This window comes from Monocercomonoides exilis, assembly GCF_001643675.1.
Source record: "Monocercomonoides exilis strain PA203 chromosome Unknown scaffold6-2077815, whole genome shotgun sequence".
Lineage (NCBI taxonomy): Eukaryota > Preaxostyla > Oxymonadida > Polymastigidae > Monocercomonoides > Monocercomonoides exilis.
In genome coordinates this window covers 163,528-174,709 of record NW_027150551.1, presented here as the reverse complement: position 1 = coordinate 174,709, position 11,182 = coordinate 163,528, and the positions used below count along the sequence as shown (strand labels likewise).

Genomic DNA, 11,182 nt, shown 5'->3' with positions numbered 1-11,182 from the left:
TTCATTGCAAAAAGACAGAACATTTCCCATTGAACATATGCAATCTTCAAATGTTGAATTTGAGATTTCAATTGAAACGCCACTGTTGCAATAAATAAGTGTCTCATGATCGCTTGAAAGAGATGTTAAATTCGAATTTTCAATTATCATCGATTGAGAATTCATAAACGCAATTCTATTTTCTTCGGAAAAGAACAGCTTTGCAATTGTAGAATTACTTAAACGGATGTCTGCTCCATTTCCCTGAAATAGAGAAAAATAAATTGTCTCGTTTGAATTATTCTCAAAAATACTTTTGATTACACAATTCATCACAGTTACACGACCAGTATTTGCTTCAATTAAATCTGTAAAAGTGCATCGAGCTTCTGGAAGCGAAAAGATGATATTGACAATTGTTAGCGTTGTTGGATTACTGCCTGAATACAGTTTGAAATGTCCATTTGATTTTATAAGTAGTTCTGAATTTGTTGATCTTCCGCGAACTGTCAATGGATCGTTTGTCCTTTCGATCATTCCATCGAGTTCTCCAACGTTAAGAACATGAATTACAAACTTGTTATCTCCAAGTCTGTTGTAACCATAAAATACGTCACTGCAAGGGACTTGCTCTGATCCACAATTCATCGTATTTCTTCCTTCATTGGTACTCACAAAAATTGTGTCGTCTTCAGATGAAAACAAATATCTCAAAAGAGTCATGTTTACATCAGGATCATTGGGATCAAATACCCACATTGTCAAATTGTATTCATCACCTTGTTTTGCTGAGCCGCTCCACAAAAGAGGATCAATCAGCCTTCGTGGCATTGGACAAACCAAATAGACATCCTTCCCATATTGCGCGTCATTTAAAGAAAATATGAGATTTTGAAGAGAATAACTCAGATTTTTGTCTTGGAATGTCAAATGAATGCCACCACCTAATCCATTTGATCCTGGAACTTTGCATTCCTCAACTATATTCTTATCAAAAATAAAAGTTCCTCCTTTTGCAACTGAAATAAGAAGACTGCCTCCTTTGGCATACGAGGAAGCACATGCAATGTTTACAAAAGAACACTTTTTGAAATCAAATTTCTTTCCTTCTTCAATATGTCCATCAATCGCTCCACCATCACCATTAAGTCGGATAAGATTCTTGAGCGTAACATTATTAATTGATAAAGAAACATTGCTTGCATGGATTATTGCATGATATTGGTAAGTTGAATCATTTATTGATGAGTTTTCGAAAGTCAACATTGCTCCTTTTGATGCGGATATAATTCCAGATGTTGCTCCTGTTCGAACATCGCTTATTGAGATGTTATGAAATATCCCGCTTGATGTTTCTCCTTCCATTAAAATGGCTGGAAATGATAAAAATTCAACACTGTTCAAATGAAAAGTTTGCAAAGAAAGAGTACCACTTTGAACAATGAGAAATGAAAATTCTGGTTTTCCAGAAAGTACTTGCATTTCACATTGATTAATATTCAGAGTTTTTGATAAGCATAGAATAAAACATTTTTGCGTGATTGATGTTGAAGTTGAGAAAGAAAACATTAACAGTCTGAACGAAATATCTTCAAGTGTTTCAAGAAGTCCATCTCCTTCATTTGCTTCGGAAGCAGAAACAGAAACAGAAGTTTGATGTTCATCACCAAAAATAGTTAGCTTTTGACTGTTGAAAACAATGTGAGTATTAAAAACGAAAGTTGATGAAAGTTTAATTGATCCTTCGGATTCACCAAAGTGAGCATTTACAGCAAATGGAATTGTTGAACAAGGAAACCAAGAAAAGCCACATTTTGAATAATCTCTACCAGATTCACCAGCAACAACTGAAGGTGGAATCCAAGGATGAACAAACAATGCTAGAGGGACAACTTGAGACTCTTGTAAGTCCAAACCTGCAAAAACATTCATATCTTCTTCCGATGGTTGTATTTCAACTGCTAATCGTTGAATTGTGACTAATGATGGAAGTGAAGATTCTTCAATAAACATATTCATTCCATTTTTCTCAGCAAAGTTTCTTGATTGATCAGATCCGAAAGCAATGTTTGCGTAGCAAAAATCAAATCCCTTATTTTCTAATTTCATAAAAACCGCTCCTCCATAACCTCCAGAAACAGTATTTGCATTTGCAGAGCAGGATGAATAATTTGAACTCTCATTTGTGTTTATGCAGTTAAATTTTCCAGAGCCACTCAATACAACAGAAATACCTCCACCATTCCCAACATTTGTTGAACAATTATCCATGATTAAGCTGTCGATTATCAAAGAGCAGTCATTTGATATAATTCCGTCAATTGCTCCACCATTTCCTTCAATTCTGTTGTGATTCTCAATGGTGCAATTTGAAAGAGTCAATATTCCTCCATCACGATTTAGTACTACGGAACCATTAGATTCCTTTGAAGTTATAAAGACATTTTTTAATGAAAGCGATCCAGTTCCTGAAAAATCAATAAGGCCTGTTGGCAAGAGAGTGGCAACACCTGACAAGTGGCTTTTCTCAATTAAGCAATTCCCATTTCCAATGAAATTCAGCATTGAATGAGAAACAAATGTGATGTGCTCAACAAAAAACTGTGAAAGAATTAGATTTCCACTTGCAACAACAAACAAGCCAGTTTCACAGCCTTCAACGTTCAAGTCATTTTCTGTTGAGCAACAATTAACAATTAACTCTCCAGTTTCTGTTGAAATGAAAAAGATTGATTGAGATTGAGAAGGAAGAGAAGCAAGAAGAACAAAAGAAAAACTTTGAAGAATCACTTTGTCTTTCACCATGACAATTCCCATATGCTTTGACAATCCTCCCTTCATAGTAATTTTTGCTGCATCTGTATTTCCATCAATCTTAATACCGTTTTCATCTTCCAAACTCAATGCTTCTTCAAGGATATAACCACTAAATATTGATAGTCTCTTTTCTCGATTATTTTGTTGCCCCAATGCATAATTTACGGTTTTACATGAATATTTCGAATATCCGCAAACAATGACATCGAATTCATCAGATGATATGCAAACAGTATCTTCACGTTCAAGCAAATATAATATCAATGGTATTTGAACAGAAGGCCATTTCAGATCATTTCCAACATAATCATCAAATGAAATGCTTATTGATTTATTCATAAATGCAAACGATTGACAACTAATGCAGGTTTTTAAATCGTCAGAAGACACATAAATATTATTTCCAAGTAAAGCTTCATTCAATGAGGATGATAAATTAGTTAAATCAAACGATGAAGTCGGAAAAACCATTCCCATCAAAATACCACCTCCTCTTCCATTTGCATCAACGGCTTTTGGAGCAGAACAACCGTTAAACTGTGTAGAGATCAGAGAAAGTGTTGTTCTATTTAGCAATGAAAGAGATAATCCTCCTCCACCGCAATCAGAGCCAGTAATTTCACAGCCATTAAACGAGCAGTTGCGGATAACCCAAGAATGGTCGGTCATTTCGGTTGAATGTAACTGAATGCATGATCCATTTCCAGAGTTTCGACAAATTGAGGTAAATTTTGAGTCTTGAATGTTTAATTCTGAGTTACTTCCGGCTAAAATAAGTGGTCAATCCGGCAATACAGATTCAGCAAATGTGCAATTTGCAATCGATATTTCGTTCTTTGATAAAATACATAGCAATCCAGATTTACTATTTTTGAACTGAGATGAAACGGTCATAACGTTTGTCAAATTAACTTGATCAAAGTTACATTTTCCTTCTTCAAAAATAGTCACCATTGGAACAATGAGAAAAGAAACTCCACAGTTTGATGCAATCGAGAGACATATCAATGAGAGGCATCCTCCACTGGCAAAAACGAAAGAATACTTCACAGGTGTTGAATCATCAATCATTTTCACTGAACATTGAGTGATATTCATTTCATTTTCCTTGCATTCAGCAAAGCACGTCTTATTTCCAATTGAAGAGCTTAGAGCAAATGTTATATTTGACAACAAGCAGGAAACATTACTGACTAGCAATCCATTTTCATCGGAAAGATGGGAATGTGATGCAACAATGCAATTCACAACATGCCCTGAACCATCGATATCAATAGTATTTGAACTCAGTTCAACTTCAGAATCAAAAGAAAAGGAATTCATCAATCTCACTTTGCACCGCTGAGTAGAAAAATGCTCATTGACTGCCCCATTAATTGTTCTACAAGGATAATCCAAGAATCCACAACGTCGATAATCGTTATCAGTCTCTTTTCCCGACACATAAGCGGGAATTACGAATGTTCTTAGCCAAAGTGCAAGCGGATATGCAATTTGATCATTTTCTTCAAAACCGCTCAATTCTTCGAAATTTGTTAATCCTTCAGCTATTGAAGGGTGAAATCCAATTGAAGAATTTGAAATTAGATATGAAAGATTCCTCCCTTCAATGCACAGATTCTTTCCTTTCCATGCATGACAATTTGTGAACGAAAGCTCTTTGAGAATAAAACTATCTGAATCATCAATCGCTACAAGACTCAAACCCCCTCCTTTTCCTTTGACTCTTTCATCTGTTGAAGCGCAACTTTCATTGAATGTGGCCATTGAAGTGCATCCAATCATTATCTTACTTCCTTGCTTTAAAGACAAATAAACTGAACCACCATTTCCAACGTTACATCTGCATTTATGAGTTGTAAAGTTGTTTAAGGAAAACGTTTCTGTAGACTCGACAGAATGGGAAAATATGGATCCATTACCAGATTTACGTAAGATGTTGCTGAAAGTCACATTGCTCAACATGTTAGAAGAATAAATTTGCGATTGTTCTGTTGTCAGAGCAACAGATGTTATTAACGGTGAAGAAGACAACGAAATATTCTCTATTGTCACGCAGTCTAGAATCGCATTGTTGAAACACAGACCAAATAATGATGAAGTCATTTCCAATTCCGTTGTTGAAATTATCTTTGAATTCTGCATTGAAAACAATCCCATTGAATTTGTCATTATTACTAACGAAATCGTTTGAGAATGGCCATTGAGTAAAATCAGGAGAGAAATAATAGAAAGATTTCCTGATGATACTGAAAACAACCAATTATTCGAACTTGAATTTGATTCAGACATATTTTATGTTTCGATTGTGGTTTTTGAAGCTCCACTACCGCAAAACGAGATATGCTTTTTGTTGATATGCAATGTTTCTGAAGGTGAAAAAATTGATTGCATTAACGAAAATGTCCAACTTACATATTCAGAAGCATGCGCTAAAGCATACTCAATTGTTTTACACGGCCTAGTATCAATATATCCGCATGCAATCAATGAATCGTTTCCTTCTGATGACAGAAATCTTTCATTTCCTCCGTTACCAAGCCATTCTGGATGATATTCTGCTAAATGAAAGTGATAAACGCGTGTCGATTTTGTATTTGTCGAAAACGAATATGAAAATGGATTAGTCGTTGCTCTTAAATATTGATCAAAGATTGATGCATCATCACCTTTATATTTCAATGAGTTGCAAGAACAGTTGTGAAAAAATATAAAATATAAAACCTTGACAACTGTACTTTCATTCCACTGGAATTGATACTCAAGACCTCCCCCTTGCGAAGCTGAACAATTTATTAATTGGCATGAACGCACAGTTATTTCTTTTTTGAATGCCTGAATTGTGATCCCACCTCCTACTCCTCCTCGACCTGTATCACAAAAGAAATTGCATTCGCTCAGCATTGCCTTTCCTCCTTCAGCTGTATCTTCAATGCAAGGAAGGTCACTCATCGAGAACATATGATAATATAAGCCTCCAACGTCATTTTGAGATGAACAAAAATAAAAGTTATTGTTGACGGTTAGACAACATTCAACATTAGTGATAAACATTCCCCCTCCTCGATAATTTTTTGACTCACAATTATTGAAAAATGAATTATTTACCAAAAGGGTCTTGATATTGGATATAAAAACTGCACCACCTCCTTGAAAAGCATTACATTTTTCAAATACGCAGTTAATTATAGAAAAACTTTTTGATGTGTCTTTTGATAAGGAAACAGCACCTCCAGATGAGGAGGGATCGTATGGATTTGCTGATGTTCCAGTAGTGTTGCAACAATGCCATTCGTCAAGTGAAAACGATGCTTCAGATGGATTAACTTGCCTTGGCATGTTTTTATTATCCAAGTTACTTCCATGGTTACAAGTAATAAACGTATTGTTCGAAGAGAAGATAGTAGATGAAGGAGAATTTATGGAATTGACGATACCTCCGTAAAGTGCGTCGCTTACACAATAAAAATTACAGTTTTCAATGTGTGATTTGTAACTAGCGATTAATGGAGTTGTTTTTGGATGTGGATTTGATGAGATATTGAACAGATCGTTGTTTTTCAAACTGACAAACGAAACAGATGGACAAAAGAGAAGAGGAATCCTTGTGAAAGTGAATGTTGAAAAATAAGATGAAACAATTGACAAATGATTCATGTTGGATGATGATGTTTCATTTCTTAAACGGGGCAGAAAAGGAGTAATAAATGTTTGTTCTGTTTCCATGGGAAACGTGCAGTTTAAAAAACATGAAGAACCGCTGCAATGGCAGATATAACTGCTGGATGCGGATGGATGGAAAATGCATCGATTCATAATAACAGAAGAAGATTTTTCCAAAGTAAAGAGTGAAGCTTTAATCCTGCAACTTAGATGAGTTTCTGAAATTTGAAGTGAAGCATTTGTCAATAAAAAATTAACTTCAATTGCACTAAAAAGAGTTGTGCATTTTAAAAAAAATTAAAAAGAAAACATTAGCCATACGTCTTACAAGCCATTTTTTGTTGAAGGGAAATGTCATTTTTCGAAATGGAATGAAAATGTGTTATATTCATTTGTGGAAGACAAAAACAACAAAATGGAAAAATGTTAAATAAAAGAAACTTCAGTAATACAAAGAGTATAAAGCCAAATATCGATGCAAAAATCTGAATTTGAGTAATAATGGGTGCAGATATTGCATTCGTGGAAAATCTTACTGTTAAAAATAAAGCGAATGATCGATAAATAAATAATCATCCAAAAAATGTATTTTCTATTAATTTTTAACTCAAATGAGAAATTTTGCAATCTTGAAAATGCTTGAAAATTTTGTTATCGTCACACAGTTGAAATCAAAATAGTGAATGAAAACATTTCTTTCTTGAACTTTATTTTTTGGTTCATTTTTCTGTGTTTTTTCATATGTTAAAAGCATGAAAAAATCGCGAATAAACTGTGATTATTTATTGTTATGGTTATTTTCTGTTTATTTTAAATATTTGGACAATATTTTTTTATTCATGAAATAATCGACATTTAGTTCCAAACTTATTCTGATGTCACATTTTGATAAGTTTTTAATTTTTATGGAAAAATAAATATAAATATAAGTATAAATATAAAAAATGTGGAAGCTTATTTGAATTCTAGAAAAAATATTTATAAAGATTTTGTGAAACAAAATTTATACAGTACAGAATTCCAACCCAATTTTTGTAAAAATGAAGATTGTTTTGTTAGTATTATTGTTAATAAATAAGAATATGGAACTAAATTTTTTGTTTTTTGAATTTCGTTCCACTCAAAATTTTCTTTTATTTTTCTTATTTTTTTTTGTTTATGCCTATTTTTCTAGCATGAGAATGTTAGATTAACAATGATAAGATGGCAGAAAAAGTTTGGAACAAATCTTTGTTTTTTTCATAAACGCAAAAATAATGCCCCATATTTTCACATGATCATCAGAAATTTCAATTCAAAAAATAAAGAAAATATTATTCTTCAAAAAAAAAATTTTTTTTTTCTTTTTCTCATTAAAAAATGTATTAAAAAAAATATTATCGATGAAAAAGTTGTATCTGTTATTTTCAAGCACGTATACAATCACAAAAAATCGTGCAAAATTGAATGTGATTATATCCGAGCTTTGCTATGCGTTAAAAAAGGTAATTAACAGCAAAAATGTCTGTTTGATTATTATTATCAAACAAGAAAATATTTTTCATACATTCAAGAACAAATTCAATTCCTTTTTAAGAATGTACCATTTTCAAGTGCAATTCCTCTGTTTCAGAATTTCCCCGCAGGAATCCAGTCCAGTGCCTCCGCCTTCGCGAGCTTCCTTCCCCTCATCGCCTGCTGCATCCGCTCGTAGTGGTGCTGGTTGAGCATGAAGGGGTCGATGCGAACAGGCGCTGTCACCTTCTTCTCTGTCAGCAGGCCCAGCAGCAGCAGCGTCGAGAGCACCTCCTCAATGCGAATGGACGTGCGGAGGGAGATGTCCTTCGCTGTGATGATCAGCGAAGACGGGATTTCGGGCGGAAGAAGAGAGCCTTTTGACGAGTGGAGCAGCTGGTTCATCGGCAAGAGGGCGTTTCCTGGGTGCGGCGGGGCACGATAGAAAGGGTGGAGATATGAGGGGATGAAGATGTCAGGAACAGTTGACTCAAATACGGATGGTGTTGATTGTGGGTGTGTTGAAGGAGAAAGTGGCGTTGAAGAAGAACATTTGGCTTCGTGTTTTTTTCCCTCATCTGCTGAATTTGAATTTGGTTGTAAGCTTCCATTTTCAGTTTTGTTGCTGTGATCATTATCTTTCTCCATGTTTGCAGCTGTTCCTTCATTCAATCCATCATTTGGTATTTCTTCCATCGCATCCTTCTCTTCTGCTTCTTCTTTCTTCTGCTCTTCCCTTTCCTTCTCTCTCTCTCTTTCCAACAAGCTCTCCCTCATCTTCTCCTCCTCCTCCTTCCTCTTCTGCCATATTTCCCTCTCCGTCGCTGCCACAAACTCCGAAATCGCATCCAGCACTGCACCGCGCCAGTAGGACAGATACGACCTCTGCCCCAAGTCGCTCAGGGGGCGCTCAGGCGAGCCAGTGAGGCCTTCCTTGATGGAGAGGAGATAAGAGAGAGAGATCAGAAAGGAGGCGATCCCGCGCTGCTGATAGGGCGGCAGGGTGGCGATGCAGGAGAGGTTGTATGTGTCGATGCAGTTCTTCTCCTTTGAGAAGAAGGCGACAAAGTCGAAGTGAGCTGTGGGAGGGATGCGGTAACCATAAGGCTTGGGGGTGATGTGGGGGATGTTGGAGGTGGAGGCATTGGATGTGTCTGAGGCATTTGTGGCGTTTGTGGCGTTTGTGGCGTTTGTGGCGTTTGAGGCTGACGCGGTGGAAAAAGAGGAAGAAGAAGAAGAAGAAGAAGAGGAAGAAGAGGAAGAAGGAATGGAAGATGGAGAAGAAGGTGTTGGTGTTTGTGTTGATGATGATGATTCTGCTCGTGCAGACGCAGCTGAATCAGCTCCTGTGCTTGCAGAATCAGCTGGAAGAGACTGAAGTGAAGAAGGCCGGAGAGGAAATGAAGCAGAAGATGAGGCTTCATTGGATGGAATGTCCATCGTAGATGATGCTGTTGAAGGGGACGAAGTAGGCAAAGCTGGCTGAGGTGTATCTGGTGCTGCATTTTCTGTTGGAACTGCATTTTGTGCAGATTGCGATGTGTGTGAAGTGTACTGAGGTGAAACTGAAGTGGGTTGTGTGGATGAATTAGACGAAGAAGAAGAAGGAGGAGGAGGAGAAGTGGAAGAAGGAGAAGAAGAAGAAGAAGCTGAAAAAGATGCTTCTGCTGCTTGTGGTTCTGTTGATGTTTTTTGATCTTCGGTTGGTTTAGTAGTATCGGTTTTTTTATCTTCTGCAGCATTCTTTTTGGAAGTTGTGCTATTTTGCTTGTTATCTTTCGTGTTGGGATTTGCTGTTTCTTGAGACTCACTTATCCGCTCCAATGCAACATCGTCTCCTAAATCCACAAAACACAATACGTAAAATATAAATCCCTTGACATCATAGAAAACTGCTTTGTGATCAAGAAATAGTTTGCCCAAAAGACACAAATTCTGGCAATAAAGCATTTGTTCCCCTCCATCAATTTCAAATACGCAAAAGCATCCATCACGGTATATCAATGTTCCTGGAGGATATCGATATTGGCATCGGGCCTTATGCTGCATCAAGGTTTTTTTCTTTCTCATATACTTTAAACAATATTGGCAAATGTAAAGTTTGGGAGATATTTCATATTCATCGGGATATGGACTGTAATACCAACACTCAATTTCATGCTTCCCAATTTCTATTCGTTCAATATACTTCACTTTTGTGTTTTCAATGTGTTTCTTTTCCCATTCTGCAATTGCTGGATCAATTAACTCAAGAGCTCGAATTGTGCCGTCATCTTCAAAACGTCTAGTTTGCAATCTCGTTTTGCATTCGCTCTAAACAAACATTGAATTTTTCTGTTTTTTTATAAATTGAACGTAACAAACATCATTTATTGGGCGAACGAACTTTTCAGGAATCCACTGATCAAGTCTTCTGTCAACTGGAAAATGAGTTTTTTTCATCAAAAAACTTCCTCAAAAATAAGCTTAAACAAAATAATTCAAACATCCTGCATAATGAACATAAAATTGGAAGGTGTCGTCGGGCATAATTCTTTTCTCAATAATTGTTGCTGGATCTATAATACGCAATTGTTATGATAAATTCATTAAACTAATGATTCAAACGATAATTTTCATCGCGCCACATGCACAGTATATTTTCTCCGACAGTCCAAACATGAGGAAGGGTTCTCTTTTCATCCATTTTCGATCTGTGGATGTAATAAAAATTTTAATTTTTAATGGGTAAAAGAAAAGCAAGAAAACTTAAACCAAAAGCAAAACCAAAACTTCCTAAAGTGCCAACTATATTTGATTGTCCTTTTTGTAATCAGGAAAAAAGCGTTGGGGTTTCGATGTATGCTGATAATGTTCTTTTTTAAAATAACTTTTTTTTCAGTGATAAATCAACAATGATCGCAAAAATTAGATGTTCAATGTGTACTGTTTGTTAATTTTTAATTATAATTTTATTCAATACGAAAAAATTTTTATCAGGCTGATTTTCAAACAACTGCTGGATGTTTGTAATATTCATATTTATTCACGAATAAAGATTGATTGTTTAATAGATCTCGACGAGCCTATAGATTTATATTGCAAATGGATTGACAAGTGCAAAGAAGTTAATGCTAGAGAAGCAGGACGTTCACGAGAAGACGATCCTGATGAAGACTACGAAGAAGAAGAAGAAGAAGAAGACGAACTTGAGCCTGATTAAAGATAAATCCAAACTGTGCATAATGTG

The 11,182-nt window shown here is 35.7% G+C and overlaps 3 protein-coding genes across 3 annotated transcripts; 1 reads left to right on the top strand and 2 right to left on the bottom strand.

Annotated features, from left to right (window-relative positions):
• Positions 1–214: 214 nt before the first annotated feature.
• On the bottom strand, positions 215–5,748 carry MONOS_11304 (uncharacterized protein; the record flags this gene model as incomplete). Its single annotated transcript, XM_067863824.1, has 5 exons — positions 215–243; positions 294–3,563; positions 3,645–4,856; positions 5,208–5,357; positions 5,535–5,748. The coding sequence occupies 5 exons, from the start codon at positions 5,746–5,748 to the stop codon at positions 215–217; spliced, it is 4,875 nt and encodes a 1,624-aa protein (XP_067733687.1).
• A 2,096-nt stretch (positions 5,749–7,844) lies between these two features.
• Positions 7,845–10,650, bottom strand: MONOS_11305 (putative Histone acetyltransferase). The gene is made up of 4 exons (XM_067863825.1): positions 10,561–10,650; positions 10,440–10,511; positions 10,318–10,373; positions 7,845–10,266 (listed from the first exon to the last, which is right to left on the bottom strand). The coding sequence occupies exons 1-4, from the start codon at positions 10,637–10,639 to the stop codon at positions 8,068–8,070; spliced, it is 2,406 nt and encodes an 801-aa protein (XP_067733686.1). The 5' UTR covers positions 10,640–10,650; the 3' UTR covers positions 7,845–8,067.
• Positions 10,651–10,676: 26 nt separating this feature from the next.
• MONOS_17063 (putative Transcription elongation factor 1) lies at positions 10,677–11,155 on the top strand (the record flags this gene model as incomplete). The annotated part of the gene is made up of 4 exons (XM_067869946.1): positions 10,677–10,792; positions 10,835–10,880; positions 10,933–10,957; positions 11,007–11,155. The coding sequence occupies 4 exons, from the start codon at positions 10,677–10,679 to the stop codon at positions 11,153–11,155; spliced, it is 336 nt and encodes a 111-aa protein (XP_067733685.1).
• Between the last annotated feature and the right edge of the window lie 27 nt (positions 11,156–11,182).

Excerpts from the sequence above, each read along its gene's own strand:
- MONOS_11305 (XM_067863825.1), bottom strand. The coding sequence starts at position 10,639 with ATGGATGAAAAGAGAACCCTTCCTCATGTTTGGACTGTCGGAGAAAAT. Across the intron at positions 10,512-10,560 it reads GTGGCGCGATGAAAATTATC|ATCCAGCAACAATTATTGAG; the intron begins GTTTGAATCATT and ends TGCGTATTATAG. Across the intron at positions 10,267-10,317 it reads TCGTTCGCCCAATAAATGAT|AGCGAATGCAAAACGAGATT; the intron begins GTTTGTTACGTT and ends ATGTTTGTTTAG.